Source organism: Tursiops truncatus, chromosome 2 (assembly GCF_011762595.2).
Source record: "Tursiops truncatus isolate mTurTru1 chromosome 2, mTurTru1.mat.Y, whole genome shotgun sequence".
In the NCBI taxonomy this organism is placed as follows: domain Eukaryota; kingdom Metazoa; phylum Chordata; class Mammalia; order Artiodactyla; family Delphinidae; genus Tursiops; species Tursiops truncatus.
The window spans coordinates 34,904,961-34,929,285 of record NC_047035.1 but is presented as its reverse complement, the minus strand read 5'-3'; the positions used below and the strand labels follow the sequence as shown (position 1 = coordinate 34,929,285).

Here is a 24,325-nt window from a genome sequence, read left to right as displayed (position 1 = left end):
AGTAAGCCAGACAAAAACAAATATCATATGTTATCACTTATTTGTGGAATCTTAAAATATTATACAAATAAACTTATTTACAGAACAGAAATAGACTCACAGACATAGAAAACAAACTTATAGTTAGCAAAAGGGATAATGGCGGGGGGGGGGAATAAATTGGGAGTTTGGGGTTAACATATACACAGTAGTGTATATAAAATAGGTAAACAACAAGTACCTACTGTAGAGCACAGGGAACTATACTCAGTATCTTGTAATAACCTATAATGGAAAAGAATCTGAAATAGAATATATATATATATATTCTTAGCTGTATACTTGAAACTAACACAACATTGTAAATTATACTTCAATTTTAAAAAGAGCAGCTGTTATCTATATCATTTTATTCTTGTGTGTAGAAGGTAACAATACTGTTTTTCTCATATTTACACAAATAAGGTAGCCCTTCTTTATTGGTGAAGTAGCTGACTATTTCTACTATGTGACCGTGGGTGGGTCTTGAGTGGGAAGAAGCCACTTGGCACATAGAAGGTGCTCAGTGAACACTTGTTGAGAACACACACATACACATACACACACACACACACACACACACACACACACACACACACACACACGTATCTGCTAATGTGCCAGAGAATTAAAATACTCCTCTTTTGAGACATTTCTTTCAGTTAATTTATTTTATATCCAGAAAGCCCCTGTGATAACATGCAAATAGTTTAGTGAGGGACCAATATTAACCCATTAGCATCAAAGTTTGGATTATTTATCTAGCAATATGGATTATTTATCTGTCACTTTGTGACAGAGAGTTTGTAAATATGAAAGGACCTAGAGACACAAAGGGCAGAACAGGAAGTGCAACTTTGAATCTTCCTTCCCAACTTTTAGCTTTGTTTGAAGGATTTGCTATTCATTCATACCTCGTTTATTCAGTACCTACTGTTAGTATAAGGAAAGCATTGCTCTAAAAGTAGCAAAGGATACACAGATTAATAAGATACAGGTTCTGCCTTCAAGGAGTTTATGATAGACTAGCATAGGTAAGGCAAATATTTAAATGTCTATAACATTAGAAAGTGGTAGGTGCCATAAGAAAGATATAAACAAGGTACAAAATTATCTTAAAGACAGGAAAGATTTTTCCAGGCTGGGGGAAATTGGTATGCAATTTCCAATTTAAAAAAATATCAATCTCTATAGTTAGAGAACCATCCATTTGTTTACTGTCCTCCTGCCCTTATTTTTTAATTCACTTACATGTCTTTCCTTTCTGCTGAGCTGAAACATTCTTCATGGCAGGGTGTATCTTACTCTTTGTATACCAAGGGTGTAACTGTGCCTGGCTCATAAAATGCACTCAATAAATATTTGTTGAATGGATGTGTGTATCACTGATAATCAAACTTGCTTTCTAATAAAGTACAATTTTCTCCTCAGAAACCAAACATTTTAAAAGCACAGCTTTTATAAGATTGTACACAATTTTCACCATAAAGAAACTAAACAATATCTTAGAAAAGATCAGATCTGAGATCTATAAACCCGAATAAAAGGGTCTATAGAAACACCTATCTATCATTCTCTTCAGTTACACTGGTTGTGACAATATGTATTTATTGATATTTAATGATGTGGCAGGGACTGTAGTGAAAGTGAGTTATGAATAAATTTATGTTTCAATTATAGGTAAATGATAAATCATACATAATCCTTCTTTAAGTGTTCACCTTAAAGTAGAAAAAATTTTTCATATTTAGCACTAAATAATTTCTAAGGTCCTTCAAGCTTTGAAAATTTTGTAATTTTGTGATTACCCATGGGTGAGAAATAAGTATAAGCATATTGTATGTCTTTTTCTTTGACTACTTATGACAATGTCATTTGTCTTAGAATGAAAACTCTTTGGGACAGTTCCTGTAAGTCAGTTCAGTGAATATGTCTGAAGCAGCTGCTGGGGTTTGGGTAGGAGGACTAAATTTAATAAATTGCAGTGACCAGGAACTTACAGACTGCAGGGGAATATATACAATCATAAAGTGGATTAAAGAAATAGGAGCTTATTTGTCTCACATATAAAAAGTCTGGAGGCAGGCAGTCCAGGGCTTGTACAGCAGCTCAGTATTGTCATCAGAGACTCTGCCTCTTTTTATTCTCGTGTTTCCAATACTTATGTGTGGGTTTCTATCCTCATGGTTGAAAAATGGCTATGGCACCTCCCAGTATCTAACCATGCTCTCCTCTTAAAGCTTTATCTCTTTATCTTTTTATTTGTAGTAGGAAGCCTGCCCCAGGGACTTCTTCCTACATCTCACTGGCTGGAACTATATCGTATGGCCAGTCTTACCTGAAAGGTGGCTATGGAAGAAGCGAATTGTGGATATCAGTTACAATAGCCAAGCAACAGTGTTTGCAGTTACTCCTTTTATGTTTACCCTTTGGGCCAAGTTGTTTATGCATGGGCCAAGTTGTTTATTGTGCTCTAAGAATTTCCTTTTTGTCATTAAATGATTCATTTATTAGGTCAACAACTATTTATTTTTTATTGCCTAATATGTGCCAGATACTGTTCTAGGTTTTGGGGATGACAACAGTGAATAAAAAAGACAAAGTTGCTGCTGTCATGGAGCTTACATTCTACTAAGAAGGTTATAAACAAATAAGTATAAATATATATTATAGGTATATAAATATCAATATATATGTGTATAGGTGTGTATATATATGTATGTATATATATATATTTTTTTTTTTTTTTTCCCGTGAAGAAAAGTAAAGTAGGGTAAGGAGAATAGAGAGTGATGGTAGGTAATATTCTATGCAGGATGTTTAACAAAGGCCTCTGATTAGGTGATCCTTTAGCAAAGACCTGAAAGAAATGAGGGATGAATGGAACCATAATATCTGGGGAAGAATGGTCCAAGTAGAGGAAATGGCAAGTATGAAGACCCTAAAGAAAGATGTATTTGGCATTCTCAGACAAGGAACGAACCAGTTTGGCTAGAGCACATTGAATAAGGGTGAAATGATAGGAGAAGAGAACAGTGTAGGCTATAATATGTTGGGCTTTGAGGGCCATAGCAAAGATTTTACTCTGAATGAAATGGAAAGTCATGGAGAGTTGTGAGCAGAGATTAGCACAATTCAGCTTACAGTTTAAAAGGAGCGTTGTAACTACTGTGTGGAGAATAAACTGTAATGGGACAAGGATAGAAGGAAGGAGACAAGTTAGGACACTATTCAATTTCCCAGGAAATAAATGATGGTTCCAATTATTGTAATAATTGTAGAGATGGTGAGTAATGATCAGATTCTAGAGACATTTTAATGGCAGTTTAGATATGGTTCTGACAAAACTAGAAGAATCAAAGATGTCACCAAGGTTTTGGATTAATAACTGAGTGAGTAGAGTTTCTATTTGCTGAGATGGGAATTGCAAGAGAATAAGACATCGTGCAGGTAGGTTAGGAGGGTGGGGAATCAAGAGTTTGATTTTGAGCATGTTAAGTTTGAATTGCCTGTTGCACATTCAAGTGCATATTTGATGATTTATAAGCTTGTAGATATACGCTGTTATCCCCCAGCTATTTGGATGACATATAAGTATAGAGGTGAAGGTAGAGGTTGAGGTTGGAGATATAAAATTAGGGAGTTTAGTGTATGGGTGGTATTAACGCCAGGGGACTAGCTAAGGTTACATGGGGAGTGAGTAAATAATAATATTTTTCTATGCTTTTAGAAGAAAGAAAATTTCCTATGAAATTCTGAATAAATTCAAGTTTGTATATTTCAGTTCACTAACTAGCTCATTAAGTGTTCAAACAGTATAGTAGTTAAGGACATGGACTCTAAAGCCTGGCTACCTAGGTTTGAATCCTGGCTCTTCAGCTTCTAGCTTTGCGATTTAGGCCAAGATATGTAAACCTCTTTTTCCTCATCTGTAATAAAGGATAATAATGATGGCTCCCTTTAGGTTGTTGTGAAGATTAATTAGAATAGTGCCATGGCACATAGTTAAGCACTCAAAAAGGATTAGCCAGGGCTTCTCTGGTGGCGCAGTGGTTGGGGGTCCGCCTGCCGATGCAGGGGGCGCGGGTTCGTGCCCCGGTCCGGGAGGATCCCACATGCCGCGGAGCGGCTGGGCCCGTGGGCCATGGCCGCTGGGCCGGCGCGTCCGGAGCCTGTGCTCCGCGGCGGGAGGGGCCACAGCAGTGAGAGGCCCGCATACCGCAAAAAAACAAAAAAAGGATTAGCCAATATCATCATTAAATTTCACCAACTTTTGATACATGATGTAACATTACTAACTTGATTTAATGTTCCACCAAAGCAGGCTATATTTTGGAAGCAGGAAAAAGTTTCTCACCTTGTAATCTTCATTTCTGGACACATGAAATTGAGAATTGTTGATATTTATAAGCCTTTCCCACTTTTTAATCAGTGTTTCAGCATCATATTCTTAGTTAATTATCTTCCTGTTTAGGTCACAGTGCTGTTGATATCACCAAGGTGGCTAGAAGACACCGCATGTCTCCTTTTCCTCTAACATCTATGGACAAAGCCTTTATCACAGTCCTGGAGATGACTCCGGTGCTTGGGACAGAAATCATCAACTACCGAGGTACTGTTATATTTGCCCATTGCCTTTTATTTTCATTTTTTTCCAAATAAGATTCATCTAACACTAATACACAGTTTTCCTGAAAGAGAAATGTTATTAATCATTACTGCAATTATCATCATCTTGCTTTTTGCTTCTTATTTCTACTCAACTCTAAGATCAACCTTAATGGTATACAGAGTAAAATACCCATAAAGCTTCCTTTACATAAAGAAAAAAAAAAAAAGGAAAAAGTCAACAGTGTTTCTCCTGTTCATCAAAATACCAATACTCTAAAGAAAGGGCTGTCAGCCCTGAGTGAGAAAAACAGTTGACTGTGAGTCTGCCTTATGTCCTTTCTGACAGAAATGGGAGATAACTAATGTGTCTCGTAATTATTTTCATTTGTGGAAATCATGTCTTTAAATGTAAAATGTAAATACTACGTTAATTTATCTATGGATCACTGAGCAACCAGTCCGATCTCAGTTTTTCTGCTTCATATTTCTTATTTTCTGCTCTTAGTTTAGTAGTACATTGAGACCAGCTTGTGGAAAGATAATGGAAGGGTAGTTTTCCCCAGTGTTTTCAGTTTTTAATCAACTACTTCCCTTTCTAAAAATTCAGTTCAGGTGCAATCTGAATAAATTATAGTTTCTTAATTGTTTTTGTTATACAGATAAAAACAATACAAAAGGATTGCTTTTACAAATAAAGGACTTTATTCACAGATCATAAAATATTCAAATTTCAATGAACATTAGAGAGCATCTATACAGACACCATAATTTTTCTACAAGAAAACTCAAACTCAGAACAGCAGAAAAGGAATAGGATTAAGGCTCAAGACTTAACATTCTTGGGAATTCCTTTGCAGTCCAGTGGTTAGGGCTTGGCGTTTTCATGGCAGTGGCCCGGCTTCAATCCCTGCTCCGGGAGCTAATATCCCGCAAGATGCGTGGCACGGCCAAAAAAGAAAAAAAAACAAGACTTAACATTCTTATTTTTACTACATAATAGTGCTCTTCTTCCAGTGTTAAAATATAAAAAACAATAGTAGATAAAGTAACAAATTATGTGAAAATTAAAAGGCCTAAAATTAGTGAAATATTAAATGCCAAATTCTAGCTCTTTGATCCCTGACCCGACTTAGACAAAAATTATTTTTACATAACTTACACCTATCCTACATCTTTGACTTACATTCTTTTAGATATGTTATCATTAGGTTTAAACCTTTTCTTTTGTTTTTGTTTTATTCCTCATTAAAGGAAATAAAGATAATAAAACTGACTAGAGTGGGGAGTTAGGAATTAACTACATAATTTCAGAAATCAATTTTAATGAAATAGGTTTCTTTCTATTATTAAGTACAGATATTTAGATATTTTTATGTCAAGCAACACTAAGACATCTTCAGAAAATATGTATGTAAAATTAAGTTGAAAAAATTTACATGTTATAAAAATAAGTTAACCATCCCTGGCCTCTTGTAATATCAGGGTAGTTTCTCTTAACATCAGTCCTTAGAAAAATCTCACTGTGATGCCAAGTCACATTTAGACAGAAATTCCAGTCCTTTTAAGGAAAAAACAGAACTGGAAATGGCCATTTCTATTTCTCCTCTAGAAAAAAAATAATACTGTCAGGTGGATTCTCTTTTCCTTTCATGTGCTTGTTTCCCCTTCATTTGTTCATCAAATCAGTTGTCACTCATAAGTAAGCAAACTCTTCATGGATGGTTAACTTCTTGTCAAGTGTTTCCATGCATGATGATGAAAAATAATAGTTAGGTTTGCATTCAACCTTTGAGTTGGATCAAACTCGATTTGTAATGCAAAAGAGCATTATAATTAAACCTCCTAGGCACTTTAATTAGTTGTTTAGAAAACAACACCATATATAGAAACATAATTCAATTTGTTTAACAATTATCTATTAAAAATCTAAATTCCAGGTACTATGTTAAGTCCAGATAATGCAAAGATGAATAAAATAAAACCCCACCCCATGCATCTCACTGTGTAGTGCAGGAGAGGGACAGATAAACAATGTGGTACATTTTCTCCTTTACTGGCTCTTTTGTAAGCTTGCCTTCCTTTGTCAATTCCTTGAATATGAACTTTCTTTAGAGTGTTTGTCTCTGACCCTTTTCAGATCTTACACATTCACTTCAGATAACCTCATACATGCCAATTGTTTCAAGTACCAACTATTAAGTGATTTCTAAATCTGTATCTTTGCCCAGACCTTGCCTGAGCTCCAAACTCTTACAACAAATGTATACCTGCTGCGAGTAAATTTAACATGACCAATATTAAACTTATTTTCTTTACTTCTACAATACTCATTTCCTCTACGTCCTGTTGAATCTGTCCCTTGTTTGCCATCCCCACTGCTATGATTTTAATTTAGGTCTTTATTATTAACTTTCTGGATTATTGTAAAGGCTTCCCTCCCCCAATTAGCATCTTTACATCCATTTTCCAATTGCATACCAAAGTTATCTGTTCAAAATTTGATATTAACATTCCTGCATACAACTCTTCAGTAGTATTCCTCATAACCTCCAGATAAAATTCAAACTCCTTGATATGTCATATAAGGCCCTTTATAATTGGCCACTATGTATTCTTTTTTTTCTGACTTTATTGAGGTATAATTAATAAATTAAAATTGTGTATATTTAGGGTATACAACATGATGATTTAATATATATATACATTGTGAAATAATTACCATAATCAAGCTAATTAATACATCTATCACTTTATAGTTACTCTGTGTATGTGTATGTATGGTGAAAATACTTAAGATTTACTCTTTTAGCAAATTTCAAGTATACAATACAGCATTGTTAACTACAGTCACCATGCTGTACTTTAGATACCCAGAATTTATTCATCTTATAAATGAAAGTTTGTACCCTTTGACCAACATCTCCCCATTTTGCCAGTACATGTTTTTTAAGATTAAGCTTAAGAAGCTCTCCTCCATGAAGACATTTCTGGTGTCCACTTCTCCCTTTCCCTAGCTGGGTTAAGTATCCTTCCTCCATGTCCCCATAGCATTTTGTTCATTCGTTTTGTAATAACAATGACTGACATATTTGATCACTCTCTCTCATAAGTGCCCTAATAAACAACACGGGTATAAAAAGCTGAGTGATCTAAATGTGAATCACTATAAATTGAGTTTTGAGTCAAATGTGGCCTGTAATTCTCTTACTCAAGATAAGCAATTTCTCCCCAGAAAAAAGATTAGAAACTCATTCTCACTATACTTTAAATGTTATCTTTTCCGAGGATGTTTGCATTTTAATGAGCAAACCTTCATAGTTCATTTTGATTTCAACTAGATGCACCTCTAACTATTGAATTTCATAGGGGTGAGGAGGACTGAAAGGCCTTCACAGTTCTCTGAAATCCCAAATATTTTGCCTCTGCAAATACTCTGACACCTACAATTATAGAAGCCTGTAGAGGAAAGCCCATGTTTCCTAAGAGAGATCCAGAACCACTGAAATCTATGAGGCAGTTTGCTACTGTAGGATCTCTAAAATTACTTTTTATATGTCTGTGAAGGTTCAACAATAATCCAGAAAACTAAGAATAAATCATGTATACAGAAGTGCTGGTAGTGATGCTCTCAAGGTCATACATATAGGGTAACTCTGTGAAGGAATGTTACCATATAATATATTAAATACTTACAATATTACAATAAGAAGGTAACTTGGAGATCAGGTAGTCTCTCTTACTTTAAAGACAAAGGAATTTAGGACCAAAGAGGTATAATAATGTTCTTAGAGTTAGACAAATTGTTATGATTAAAAACAACTAGAACCTAGATCCTTGACTCCTAGTCTACTGTTCATTCCATTATAGCAAAGCACATCTCAAATCAGTATGAAAATTATTCTTCTGAAGTAAGTGCCTAGATGTGTAAAGTGTATTGTTTGTTTGTTTTAACCTATTTTGACTACAGGTGAATTTTCTATTGTCTCTGGTCTGCCCTTTAGCATATCTACTATTTTCAGCTCCTATCTGCAAGCAAGGCCTTTAAGGAGCAAGTGCTCCACTGATTATAAATACCTTACTTTGGTTTCTTGGGAGAGGAATACCAATAGAAGATAACATTTGCAAGACTACCATTTATGATTCATCTTTGCTTATAAAATGCGTGACATGAACACATTACAAATTCACACTTGGTACAGTACTAGCTACTGAGGCAGTAGCTGAGGCAGATTAAAATATTCTAGAATTCCCTGTAATCCCCAATATTGTTCAGTTAACAATGGAAAAACTATAATCTTTGAATAGAAAGGATTCTGCTTTCTTAGGAGCATTATTTTATAAGCGCTAGGCTTTTTTTTAAGATTTCATGACCAAAGACTTTAGCATCGCTGACCTCAGTTCTTTGTATTTCCACAAAAGACTTAAGCAATTCTAGACAAGGAAGCTTTAAGTTTACTGAACTCAGTTTAAAGCAGTGAAGTATCCTTTTTAGAATATTAACCACAACAGAGGTAGTTCTCCCTGTCTCTGACCTAAAGCAAGATATATTTATAATATATTTTAAAAGAAAAAAATATATATGAAAATATATAATGATATGCATAGAAGGAGGTATGAAAGAGGAAGATTAGTCAACCTGGTTGTGACATAGGAATAATTCAGCCCGCATTATAGGTCTGATTCTTCTGTGAGTTAATTTTACTCAATTGTGTAACTATAAAAAGAACTGCCCCACACAAGGGGGCTTTATGAGTGCCTAAACAGTCATAATATCTAGTTGAGAAGTTACTGCTGCCTGGCTCCTTTTCTAAAACCATGTGCCCAAAGTTTATTCAACACTAATACTTGGGCTCCACCTATGGGCAAAGAGAAGAGATGGTTTAACGTCTATCTAAGTATTTATATGTATGCAAGAGAGACTGCCCCATGTGATAAAGTAATTTGCAGCACTACTATATACTCTTTAAGTTCCAAAGTCGATCATTGAATGAAATGTAATATTGACTGCTTGGAAGAGCTATCCATTGTCTAATCCTTGAATCCTACTGAGATATATGGATATAGTTGCTGCTGTAGCAGAGGGGTGTACCTGACGTTTATTCCTTCAGTTCTCAAGTATTTGCTGCCAGCTGGGAGTCCTTAGCATTTTCTAATCAATTGCGTTTTTCTCTTCAAATCCTTTCCCTTGCCTTACTCAGGCTTTTAGAAAAAAACTTGAAGTAATGCATGTTTTTCTCTTTGAAGAGATGTAAGTTCTGCTGGTAGGTTAACTTGATACCAACTCCAAAAGCAGAACTAATCCAGTAGGGATCTAATTTACCTTAAAGATAGAAATCCCTATATTTAGCATGAGTACAAAATAAAAATCTGGCCAATTTTCTATTACTAGATTTATATTGATAACCTTAAGCATGAAGCTGTTCTTTCTTTCCAAATGAAATGTTTTATTTTTCTTTCCAAGATATTTTAAAGATCTATAAAGACCAGATGGTATATGTGTGCTTCAAATATGACTTTTCTTGACTCTTCTATATACAGCTATATGTTAAAATGACAGAAATATTCTTTTTTAAAAAACCTCTTATTCTTGCCCTTTAAAAAATAAGTTTACTGAAATACAATTCATATACAGTATAATTCACCCACATAAATTATACCGTTCAGAAGTTTTTAGTATATTCACAGATATGTACAGCCATCACCACAGTCAGTTTTAGAATATATTCACCTCAAGAAGAATCCCCATCCCCTTTAGCTATCAGCCTCCTCCTGTCCCCGCAGCCCACCATTCAGCCTTAAGCAACCATTAGCCTACTTTTTATCTCTATGGATTTACCTATTCTGGACATTTCACATAATGGGATCATATAATATGTGGTCTTTTATTACTGGCTTTTTCTACCTAGAATAATATTTTCAAAGTTCGTCCATGTTGTAGCATGTATCAGTATCTCATTCCTTTTTAAAATATTACTGTAGTAAAAAAAACATATAAAGTTTATCATCTTAGCCATTACAGTTCAGTGGCATTAAGTACATTCACATTGTTGTGAAACATATCTCCAAAAGTTTTTCATACTGGATGCGTGAAACTCTTTACCCATTAAACAACAACTCTCTTTTTCCTCCTCATCCCAGCCCCTGGTAACCACCACTCTACTTATTATTTCTAATAATTTGACTATTTTAGATATGTTATATAAGTGCAGTCATACAGTACTTGTCTTTTTGTGGCTAGCTTATATCACTTAGTATAATGTCCTCAAGGTCTGTTCATGTTGTGCCATGTGACAGTATTTAGATATATACACCACATTTGTTAATCCATTCATCTGTTGATGGACATTTGGGATGCTTCCAACTGTTGACTATTATGAATAGCCATACTATATGAACATGGGTGTACAAATATCTCTTCAAGACCCTGCTTTCAATTCTTTGGGATATCTACTCAGAAGTGAGATTGATGGATCATATGGTAGGTCTATTTTTAATTTTCTGAGGAAACTTCTTCTGTCTTCCATGCTGGTTGCACTATTCTACAATCCTACCAACATTACATAAGGATTCCAATTTTTCTACATTCTCATCAACACTTTTTATTTTCTGATTTTTTGATAGTAGCCAAATTATGGATGTGGGGTGATATCTCATTGTGATTTTGATTTGCATTTTCCTGATAATTAGTGTTGTTGAGCATCTTTTCATAAGTTTATTAGCTATTCATACATCTTTAGAGAAATGTCTATTCAAGTCCTTTCCCATTTTTAAAAATTTTTTAATTTTAGTTAATTTGTAATGTTCTGTTAGTTTCAAGTGCACAGCGAAGTGATTCAGATATATATATATGTGTGTGTATATATATATTCAGATATGTGTGTATATTCTTTTTCAGATTCTTTTCCATTATAGGTAATTAAAAGATATTGAGTATAGCTCCCTTTGCTATATAGTAGGTCCTTGTTGTTTACCTGTTTTATGTGTAGGAGTGTGTATACGTTAATTCCAAACTCCTAATTTATCTCTCCCCCCACCTGCTATCCCCTTTGGTAACCATAACTTTGTTTTCTATGTGAGTCTATTTTAGTTTTGTAAATAAGTTTATTTGTATCATTTTTTTAGAGTCCACATATAAGTGATATTTGTCTTTCTCTGAATGACTTACTTCACTTAATGTGATAATCTCTAGGTCCATCCATGTTGCTGCGAATGGCATCATTTCATTCTTTTTTTTTTTTTTTTTTTTTTTGGTACGCGGGCCTCTCACTGTTGTGGCCTCTCCCGTTGCAGAGCACAGGCTCTGGACGTGCAGGCTTAGCGGCCATGGCTCACGGGCCCAGCTGCTCCGCGGCATGTGGGATCTTCCCGGACCGGGGCACGAACCCATGTCCCCTGCATCGGCAGGCGGACTCTCAACTACTGCGCCACCAGAGAAGCCCCATTTCATTCTTTTTTAAGGCTGAGTAATATTCCATTGTGTATATACACCACTTCTTTATCCACTCATCTGTTGATGGACGTTTAGGTTTCTTCCATGTTTTGGCTATTATAAATAGTGCTTCTATGGATATTGGGGTGCATGTATCTTTTTGAATCAGAGTTTTCTCTGGATATATGCCCGGGAATGGGATTGCAGGATCATATGGTAACTCTTATTTTTAGTTTTTTAAGGAACCTCCATACTGTTCTCCACAGTGGCTGCACCAATTTACATTCCAACCAACAGTGTAATTGGGTTCCTTTTTCTCCACACCCTCTCCAGCATTTATTATTTGTAGACTTTTTAATGATGGCCATTCTGACTGGTATGAGATGATGCGTCATTTTAGTTTTGATTTGCATTTCTCTAATAGTTAGTGATATTGAGAATCTTTTCATGTGCCCGTTGACCATCTGTATGTCTTTTGTAAAGCAATGTCTGTTTAGGTCTTCTTCCTATTTTTTGATCAAGTTGTTCAGTTTTTTTTTTTTTTTTTTATTAAGCTGTATGAGCTGTTTGTATATTTTGGAAATTAATCCCTTGTCAGTAGCATCATTTGCAAATATTTTCTCCCAGTCCATGGCTTGTCTTTTTGTTTTGTTTATGGTTTCCTTTGCTGTGCAAAAGCTTTTAAGTTTAATTAGGTCCCATTTGTTTATTTTTCTTTTTATTTCCATTACTCTAGAAGACGGATCCAAAAAAATATTGTTGTGATTTGTGTCAAAGAATGTTCTGCCTGTGTTTTCCTCTAGGAGTTTTATAGTATCTGATCTTACATTTAGGTCTTTAATCCATTTTGAGTTTATTTTTGTATACAGTGTTAGAGAATGTTCTAATTCCATTCTGTTACAAGTGGTTTCCCAGCACCACTTATTAAAGAGACCATCTTTTCTCCATTGTATATTCTTACCTCCTTTGTGGTAGAGTAATAGACCATAAGTGTATGTGTTTATTTCTGGGCTTTCTATCCTGTTCCATTTATCTATAAGTCTGTTTTTTTGTGCCAGTACCATACTGTTTTGATTACTGTAGCTTTGTAGTATAGTCTCATGTCAGGGATCTTGATTCCTTCAGCTCCGTTCTTCTTTCTGAAGGTGGTTTTGGCTATTTGGGGTCTTTTGTGTTTCCATACAAATTTTTCAATTTTTTGTTCTAGTTATGTGAAAAATGCCATTGGTAATTTGATAGGGATTGCATTAAATCCATAGATTGCCTTGGGTAGTATGATAATTTTAACAATACTGATTCTTCCAATCCAAGAATACGATATATCTTTCCATCTGTTTGTGTCATCTTCAGTTTCTTTCATCAGCGTCTTATAGTTTTCAGAGTACAGTCTCTTGCCTCCTTAGGTAGGTTATTCCTAGGTATTTTATTCTTTTTGATGTGATGGTTTCCTTAATTTCTCTTTCTGATCTTTCATTGTTAAGTGTATAGACATGCAACAGATTTCTGTATATTAATTTTGTACCTAGCAACTATACTGAATTCATTGATGAGCTCTAGTAGTTTTCTGGTAGCATCTTTAGGATTTTCTATGTATAGCATCATGTCATCTGCAAACAATGACAGTTTTACTTCTTTCCCAGTTTGGATTCCTTTTATCTCTTTTTTTTTCTCTGTTTGCTGTGACTAGGACTTCCAAAACTATGTTGAATAAAAGTGGCCAGAGTGGTCATCCTTGTCTTGTTCCTGATCTTAGAGGAAATGCTTTCAGCTTTTCACCACTGAGTGTGATGTTAGCTGTGGGTTTCTCATAGATGGCCTTTATTATGTTGAGGTATGTTCCCTCTGTGCCCACTTCTGGAGTTTTTATCATAAATGGATGATGAATTTTATCAAAAGCTTTTTTCTGCATCTGTTGAGATAATCATATGGTTTTTATTCTTCACTTTGTTAATGTGGTGTATCACATTGATTGATTTGCAGATATTGAAAAATCCTTGCATCCCTGGGATAAATCCCACTTGATCATGGTGTACGATCCTTTTAATGTATTGTTGGAGTCAGTTTGCTAGTATTTTCTTGAGGATTTCTGCATCTATGTGCATCAATGATATCGGCCTGTAATTTTCTTTTTTTGTGATATCTTTGTGTGGTTTTGGTATCAAGGTTATGGTGGCCTCATAGAATGAGTTCGGAAGTGTTCCTTCCTCTGCAATTTTTGGAATAGCTTCAGAAGGATGGGTGTTAACTCTTCTTTGGTCATCTTTACGATGATTACCATGAACACTTTCTCGGGTAGATTGACTCTCTCCACATCACTTAGTGCTTCTTCCAGGGTTTTATCTTGTTCCTTTGTCTGAAACATCTTCTTCTGTTGCTTCATTTTGTCTAAATTGCTATTTGTATTTTTATATATGTGGTAGATTGGTTACGTTTCTTGACCTTTGAGAAGTGGCCCTCTGTGGGAGATGTCCTATGTGTCCCAGCAGTGCACTCCCTTCTTGTCACCCAAGGGCCAGGGGCCAGCTGGTCTGTATCTGGCCTTTGTCTGTGGACTCGATATGCAGGCTGCAGGACTGTAGTTTTCTTGCCTCTGGTGTCTGTCCCCTGGTAGATGAGGATTGTCTAGAGGCTTGTGCAGGCTTCCTGGCAGGAAGAGTTGGTGCCTGCCCCCTGATTGGTGAAGCTGGGTCTTGGTCTTCTAGGGGGCAGAGCCATGCTTAGGGACGTGTCTAGAGGTGGCTGTGGGCTCAGGAAGTCTTTAGGCAGCCTGTCTGCTGATGGGTGCAGCTGTGTCCCTATCCAGTTTGTTGTTTGGCCTGAGGCATCCCAGCACTGGAGCCTACATGCTGTTGGTGGGGCCAGGTTTTGGTGGCAAAATGTCAGCCTCCAGGAGAGCTCACACAGATGAATCCTCCCCGATATGTCCTCCACCAGTGTCTCTGTCCCCAAGGTGGGCTATAGTCACCCCTTGCCTCCCCAGGATACCTTCCAAGACCAGCAGGTACGTCTGGCTCAGGTTCCTATCAAATTACTGCTTTTGCCTTTAGTCCTGGTGTGTGTGAGATTTTGTGTGTGCCCTTTAAGAGTGAAGTCTCTCTAACACAACACTGTAAAGCAATTATACTCCAATAAAGATGTATTAAAAAAAAGAGTGAAGTCTCTATTTCTCCCAATCCTGTGGAGCTCCTGCAATCAAGCCCCACTGGCCTTCAAAGCCAAGTGCTCTGGGGGCTCCTATTCCTGGTGCCTTTCCCATTTTTAATTGGGTTATTAGATCTGTTTGTTTTTGAGTTGTAGGATTTCTTTATGTATTCAGGAGATTAACCCCTTATCAGATATATGATTTGCAGATATTTCTCCCATTTTGAAGTTTGCCTTTTCACTCTGTTGATAGTATCCTTTGATGCACAAGAGTTTTTAAGTTTGATGTTGTCCCCTGTGTCTAGTTTTGCTTTAGTTGCCTGTGCTTTTGTTGTCATATTCAAGAAATCATTGCCAAATCCAATGTCATGAAACCTTTCCTCAGTGTTTTCTTCTAAGAGTTTTATAGTCGTTGGTTTTACATTTAGGTCTTTAATCTTTTTTGAGTTAAGTTTTGTATATGGTGGAAGATAAAAGAGTCCAGCTTCATTCTTTCAAATGTGGCTATCCAGTTTTCCCAACATCATTTTTTGAAAAGGTTATCTTTTCCCTGTTGAGTGGTCTTGATATCCTTGTCAAAGGTCATTTGACCATATACATGAGTGTTTATTTCTGTGCTCTCTATTCTATTCCGTTTGTATTAGACAGAGTTCTCCAGAGAAACAGAACCAACAGAATATATATAGGAACAGATTTATTATGAGGAATTGACTCACATGATTATGGAGGCTGAGAAGTCCCATGATTTGCCATCTGCAAGCTGGCGACCCAGGAAAGCTGGTGTTATAATTCCAGTCCAAGTCCAAAAGGCTGCAAACCAAGGGAGTTGATATAAAGCCCATCCAAGGGCAAGAGAAGACCAACATCCCAGGTCAAACAGGCAGGCAGAAAGCAAAAGGGACAATTTTTTTCCTCCACCTTTTTGTTCTATTCAGATGCCCAGTGGATAGAATGATGCCACCCACAATGGGGAGGGCAATATACTTTATTGATTCCACCAATTCAAATACTAATCTCATCTGGAAAAACTCTCACAGACACACCCAGAAATAATGTTTAATCTAGGTATCTCATGGCCAGTGAAGATGACACATAAAGTTAACTATCAAACCATTAGTCTATTTGTCTGTGTTTATGCTAGTGCCACTCTGTTTTTCTTACTGTAGCTTTGTAATATGTTATAAAATCAGGAAGTGTGAGTCTTACAACTTTGCTTTCTTTATAATCGTTTTGGCTGCTCGGGGTCTCTTGAGATTCCATATGAATTTTAGGATGAATTTTTCTATTTCTGCAAAAAATGCCATTTGCATTTTTATTGAGATTACATTGAATCCATAGGTGGTTTTAGATGGCATGGGCACTAAGAATATTATGTCTTTCAATCCATGAACAAAGGATGTCTTTCCATTTATTTGTATCTTCTTTATAATTTCTTTTCAGCAATGTTTTATAGTTCCCATTAATACCTCACTCCTTTTTATGGCCAAGTAATATTTCATTTTATGTATATACCATGTTTTATTTATCCATTCATCAATTGATGGACTGTTGGATTGTTTCCATCTTTTGACTGTTAATGAATACTGCTGCAATTAGTATTTGTGTACAGGTTTTTGCATGGACATATGTTTTCATTTCTCTTGGATTTGTCCTTGCCTTTTAAGAAGAACTGAATTTAAGTAATAGCAGAGACTCCTCTGGAAGCCTAGGCTGCTATAAGTCATTTTAAATATAACCTGTGTTTGTTGCTTTGATTAACCATAAATGAAAAATACAGTTCTCTTTCTTCAGAATCTTAAGAAACCAAACACACACTTTTCTCACACTCACCACCTTGAGAACTCTTACACACAGTTTTGCAAATACTTGCTGATATATTACTAACTGAATATACAAGAGTAGTAATCAGAGGGGCAATAATCAAGGAGAACCTACTGTCTTAAATGGGGTCTTGAAATAGGTGATAGACATTTATTGATAACAAAAAGAAAGATGATAGTCCAGGTTTAGGAAAGTCATGACTGTAAGCATGGAGGTGAGCATCCATTACACACACAAAAAATGACTTGCTTAGAGGAGTCTAAGTGGGAAATAATGAGAGTAGAAGTTAGCAAGATGTCCTTCTCCATTTTATGTACTCTCTGGTTGAAGTTGGTTGTATTTGATTGATATGACCTTTTTCTCTATTTACCTGACATTTCTTTCCCTCCTTAGTTCTAATCATTAATGTACTCAATCATTGACTCAGTCATTCAACAAACATTTACTGGGTGCCTTTTAAGTATCAAGCACTGTGCTTGGTACTGGGGATACAATGATGGATGAGATATGCTGTGACAACAAGGAATTCGCAACCTGATGGAGAAGTCAAGATAGTTTCACAAACAACCGTAATGTAATGTGGAAAGTGTACCATAACAGATGGATACAAATGTTTTAAGAATATGAAGACTAAGTACAATCCCTCCAAACTATTCTGTATCTTGTCACTAGGCAAGTTCATAAAACGTTCCATTATCTCTGAAGAGACTTAAACACTGCTGGGAGGTTAACTTGAAGTCATTACTCTGCTTAAAAATCCTACATTGGATTCCCATTTTCATAAGATTAAGTTTAAACTCCCTCGATCCTGCTTCCGTTGTCTAAAATGTCCCCTCCTTTCTGCTACTTGGTTCTTACTTCAAACTGTGAAACTCAGCATAGATACCTCATCTAGGAAGATTTTCTCGATGTTCCACAAATTGTTGGTTAGGTGTTTTTTTCTGTATGCTTCCGATATTGCCCTGATCATATATCTGTCACTGTCCATATCATACTATCTTGTAATCATATTTTTATTTTTCCATATCCCCCTCTCTCACATGCACTGTTACATGTGAATTCCTTGAGGAAATCAGCCAGGTCTTACTAATATTTTTGTCCCCAGTGTCTAGCATATAGTAGGTTCCCAGTGTTTGATGAATGGATAAATAAATTGGTCAATGAACTAACTTTTCCTGTTTAGAGACAGAAGGCCAAAGACATGACATCTGAGCTGAAACTTAAATGTTGCCTAAGATTCACTAGGGGGAGAAAAGAAGGAAAAAAGGTATTGCTGTCCAAGGCAACATTATTTGCAATGGCATAGAAATAAGAAAAAGCCCACCATGTTTAAGATGTGTCAAATCATTCTTTGTGTCAGAAACTGGACACTTGTCAAAAATAAAGTTCAATCTCAGTATAAACATTTTCAAATTACGCTAGGCAAGTCTTATGCTAGCACTACAGAATTCTTAAAATAGGATCTGTGTATTATTTTGTAGCCTAATGAAGCTTGGATAGATTGTAGCATTTAAATAACTCGCTTATAGGATGTAAAGAAAAGGGAACCTCCTCGTCCACTGTTGGTGGGAATGTAAATTGGTACAGCCTCTGTGGAAAATAGAATGGAAGTTTCTCAAAAAACTAAAAACAGAACTACCATATGACCCAGCAATTTCACTCCTGGGTATATATCCAAAAAAGCAAAAACACAAATTCGAAAAGATACATGCACCCCAGTGTTCATGACAGCATTATATATGATTGCCAAGATATGGAAGCAGCCTAACTGTCCATCAGGAGATGAACAGATAAAGAAGATGTTACACACACACACACACACACACACACACACACACACACACACACACACACACTGGACCACTACTCAGCCATAAAAAAAGAATGAAATTTTGCCATTTGGAGCAACATGAATAGACTTGGAGGGCATTATGCTAAGTGAAGTAAGTTAGGAAAGACAAATACTGTATGATATCACTTATATGCAGCATCTAAGAAATACAACAAATTAGTGAATATAATAAAAAAGAAGCAGACTCACAGATGTAGAGAACAAGCTAGAGGTTACCAGGGTGGGGAGGAAAGAAGGAAGGGGCAAGTTAGGGGTAGGGGAGTAAGAGGTACAAATTATTAGGTATAAAATAAGCTACAATCATATATTATACAACACGGAGAATATAGCCAATATTTTGTAATAACTATAAAGAGAGTATAACCTTTAAAAATTGCAAACCACTATATTGTACACCTGTAACTTATAGAACATTTAAAGCAACTATACTTCAATAAATAAATAAACTCACTTATTCTTGTCATATTTACATCTTCTCAATCCAGAGTTATTATTTGAGCCTCCTCAGATTTGAGGGCTATTTCTTAGTGTTTATGTGTATGGTAGGCTGGGGGTAGGGGGTCAATTATTATTGGAAACTTACGGAACAGAGTTTTTACTTTAGTTTCCAGAATCTAATTTTGTCAAATTATGATTGAGTAGACTCTATACCTTAGGAACCCTCCAGAGTGGAATTGCACAGTAAGATATATGAGTAACTCAGGCATTAAAGGGAGAAATCAAGTCAGCTGATACTCTTTTCTCTAAATTGGCTGTCAATGAGAACTTAGTTAACTTATGTTAAGCCACTACGATATCTACAACTGTCAGTATCAATAGTCTTTCATACTTAGCATACTAAGCATTCAACCTCTTTCTTTCTGGAATACAGGAATAAAAAGAGCCATCATGAGCATGTATCACTTCTCTTGGGCTACTGGCAAGGACTTAGGAAGGAAAAATAACATGTGCTAGCTGTTGATGCCATCAGTTCTTTGTAGTTTTTGTGATGGTGGTAACACATACATAAAATAAGATTTACCATTTTAATTGTGTTTAACCGTACAGTTCAGTGACATTAAATACATTTACATTATTCTGCAGCTATCATTACCATCCATCTCCAAAACTTTTTCATCTCCCCACACTGAAACTCCATACTCATTAAAAAATAACTTCCTATTCCTCCCTCTCCCCAACCCATGGCAACCACCATTCTACTTTTTGATACTATGATTTTGATTTTGAATATTCTGATTACCTCATATAAGTGGAATCATACAATATTTCTCCTTTTGTGACTGGCTTATTTCACTTATTTTCACTTATTTTATAATGTCTTCAAGTTTCATTCATATTATGGCATATGTCAGAATTTCCTTCCTTTTTAAGGCTGAATAATATTCTTAAATGTACATACTACATTTTGTTTATCCATCCATCTGTCAGTAGACACTTGGGTTACTTCCACTTTTTGACTACTGTATTGTGAATAATGCTGCTATAAAAATAGTGCACAAATATCTGTTCAAGTCTCTGCTGTTAATTCTTTTGAATATACACCTAGAAGTGGAATTGCTGGATTATATGGTAATTCTATGTTTAATTTTTTGAGGAATCACCTTGTAGCTTTTTTAAACGTCAGAGAAACAGAGGAAGAGCTGTACATGGAGAGTATGTAGCTATTGCCATTGTAATAATGATTGATGCTCTAAGATCTAAATTTCAGTCCTACCTTAGCCACCTGTGAAATACATGACCTTGGATAAGTTACTTACCCTGTTTAAATTTCTCTTTTTTCATCTGTAAAATGAATATAATAATGCTTTACTAGATTTTTTAAGGATTAAATGAGATTATATATGTATATGATATTACTTAGTAACTTATAAAATGCTATATAAACATTTACTAGATTAACCGCACCAGCTGCCAGAAAAACTCAGCTCTGGTGCTATATTTGATTATTAACCACTGTTACTGAGCTATTCCAAATCCCAGAAAATTATTCTCTTAGGATCTGAACTGGCATAACACTTATATTTTCATTCGGCACACCTGACCAGAATAGTTTCAGATAAGGAGCTACCCCAGGTAGTTTATTGTGACCCTGGACAGATGTCATGGGGCTCAGTACCAGAGACTGCCTTATAGCTTCAGGTTCATTTGGGAGTTAATGTTGTATATGTGAATACAAACCAGACCCTCTGGTCCTACCACTTCCCTGGTCTTACAAAGTATGGTCCATAGCTACAGAATAGTTTCAACCTCCTGGGAGTACCTACAGCTAGAATCTGCTAAGAAGTTCTCCCTTCCAATTCAGGTGTCACTTTCCTTAAAAAGAAAGAGTCACTATCACTATCACTGTGGATCAGAGTACAAAATTTATAATCTGTCTGTCCTTACTTCTTTGTCCTGGAATCTAGAAACCAGAGGCTCTAGGTGGCTAAGAAGGACAAAGCTAAAAACAAAAAAGAAACAAACAAAAAAAGACTCATCCAGCTCTGGAAACAATGGAATTTTCTAAATCTATACAAACATCTTATGTAAATCAAGTTCTATATTACTTACAGTCTTTGGAGAGAAGCTTGATTTTTTTTCCTTCTCCTCTTCTTCCTTCTCTATCTCCTATTAATTATTCTGTTACTTCTTTAGAATAATAACAATAGTAATAATAATAATAAGGACAGATTCTGACTAGAGGATTTAAGGAATTGGTCATGACTCTTGAAACTTTTATTCTTTTTGGCACTAAATCAAACTTCTGAGCTGTAACCAAATGTGATTGTCATCCAGAGTGGATGAATAGTGGTTTGAATAGTCACTTCACACAATAGATCAATGGTGCTCTTCTTATAGTCACTAATTTTTTTTAGGTTAATGAAGCCAGAATTTTGGCTAAAGTTAAATAGAATAATAAGGAAGCTCCTTTCTTTTCTTTACTTTTCTCTTCTAAAGGAAAAAAAGCTCTAAAAATTACATGTGATCATTGTAGAAAACTTGGAAATTTTCAGAAAATTATAGCAAAGGGTATAAAATTATACATAATTCTAACATACTGCAGTAAACAAATACTTTATATTTTCATGTATGCCTTTCCCATCTTTTTCTATTGCTCTGTATACATATATCTTAACATAGTTAGGATTATACATTGTATATACAGTTCTGCATGTTTTTAAAATGTATATCATAAGAATTTTCCTGTGTCAGTGAATATTTTTCATAAATATTACTTTAGCCTGTATAATATTTTATCATAAGGATACATCATTGTTTAAATTTATGTATTGTTAAACTTTTGATTTCTTTCCATTTCTCACTAATGTAAGCAACTCTGAAATAAACATGTACAGAAAGATTTATCCATTTTCTTAAGATAGATTTCTAGAAGTGAAATTACTGGGTCAATGTCTATGACTGTTTAAGAATTTACTTTTTAAAGAAAATCATCTTTGGATTGTTAAAGGATTAATGACACATCAACTTGAACACATCTTTGATGACTGTGTAGCTACTCATATTCAAATAATCCCTGGAAGCATTGCTATTAATTGACTGAATCTTAATCTTTCATTTCAGACACTAGGATGCATCTCTTCCTTCTGTCGCCTATTCCTTGGGATAGAAATCAGGAGATCTGACTGAGCGCTTATACAAGCCTTGTCAGACAAGTACCTATGTCCATCTTGTTTAGGACTACCTGTTTAACCCACTGCACTTAACATCCATATTTTCCTTCTTTTCTCTTACAGATGGAATGGGGCGAGTTCTTGCTCAAGATGTATATGCAAAAGACAACCTACCCCCGTTCCCAGCATCAGTAAAAGATGGCTATGCTGTCCGAGGTAAATATTTTGGTTTTCTTGAGTATCAACATACTCACATTGTAATTTGGTTTTTTTTTTTCAGATTTTTGGCTAAGCCCAGGTACCTAATGACTATTACATCTATTTTCCCCTTGGCTGTCAAAATAATTTTATTCACAGATAACAATGTTAACCTACACCTATATATTTTCCAGCACAATCTTGATTAAAACTTTTCAGTGACAGTACTATAGTTACTTGAAAATTCTTACTTACAGATAAATATGTAGAGGTTGATAAAGACACTGTATCATGATTTATTCTTTCGGCCTCTACACATACCAGATGGCAGACAGTCTTGGTCTGGAAGTCCAAATGTTTTCTAGTTGAAAACATCTGTATGGTCCAAGAAAGAAGAGCAAACTCCCAACACAGGGATAAAGTGGGGAATTTTTTTTCTCCTGCTTTAAACTCAAACATCAATAAGGGCTTCATAGAAAGCAAGCATGAGGGAAACCTCTAATTCCCTAGAAGATTCCATATTTCAAGGCTCTGAAGCCCCAGATGGTACCAGCAGCTCATGCCTTTAGAGTTGCCTGGGATTGCATGAAGCTCAAAAGCAAATACTAAATAGCATTTGCCTGCCTAAAGTCCAATCTACGAAAGAACCCAAAATGAAAATGCAGCTGAATTGCTTAAAAACTATTATTGGTTATTAACTCAAGGCTGGTATCATTGAAGAAATGCCTAAAAACATTTCCCAGTTTATCAGAGCTGTTAAGAAGGCCAATTCCTTTTTGATGGTCATTTATGGAGTCCCTTGCTTGATTTTTTGGTTTTGGATTTTTTTTTACTCTATCTAGCTATTAAAATAATTTCTTCTTTCTTGTAATTAAATACATTCATTGACCTCCTCCGTGTTCCATTGCCATATCTTAGCAGTATCTTTCTCTGTTGGAGACAGTAGAACAAATGGTTAAGATTATGGACTTTGAGTGATAAAAAAGTGAGTGATAACAAAGTAAGAGTGATCTGGGTTCTAGCACCAGTTCCATCTATGTAAGTTTGAGCAAATCACTTAAACTTTTTGAGGCTTGGTTTCCTCATCTATAAAATGGTGATAATTATAACAGTATTTATCCCAACAGGTTATTGTGAGAATTAAGTGAGACTGTAGAAGGCCTTAAAGTATATGGCAAACATACACACACCAAAAAAGCACTCAATCATTTTTTTAATGTATAATAATAGTACCTATTATTACTATTATTATTTTTTATTTTTTTATTATAATTATCACATTTTCTTAAACCATCTCTGAAAAAAGGATAACATTTATCTAACTGTTATTCTCATAAAATGGTGGAGAGATTAATTCCTACTAGTGTATTCTTTCTCAGGAAACTGTCTTAAATGCACCTCATTCAGCTCTATCTCACAAATTAGAGTATTTCTGAAAATATAAATAACAAATCCCCAATGCCTCCTATGTTTTCTCTTCCAAATTCATTTATTCTATAGTGTTTATTATAATGAATATTATCCAGAAAGAAATTTATTTTAGTCTTCTGATAGCCTCACTGGCTCTTGTTTCTTATTCCCTCTAAAATGTAAATTCTGTTTGAACTTATAATTGGTAGCCATATTGGATTGCTATGAAATGAT

The 24,325-nt window shown here is 35.4% G+C and overlaps 1 protein-coding gene across 19 annotated transcripts in view; it reads left to right on the top strand.

The window, feature by feature from the left end:
• GPHN (gephyrin) overlaps window positions 1-24,325 on the top strand; it is a 617,381-nt gene that overhangs the window by 491,806 nt on the left and 101,250 nt on the right. For all 19 annotated transcript variants that reach the window (XR_012329944.1, XR_012329943.1, XM_073800350.1 and 16 more), the window contains 2 exons: window positions 4,493-4,630; window positions 22,607-22,699. Coding sequence is in view for 17 of the 19 variants with exons in the window: in XM_073800350.1 (XP_073656451.1) it covers window positions 4,493-4,630; window positions 22,607-22,699 (231 nt within the window). In the remaining 2 variants the exon portion in view is untranslated. The remainder of the gene's footprint in view (window positions 1-4,492; window positions 4,631-22,606; window positions 22,700-24,325) is intronic.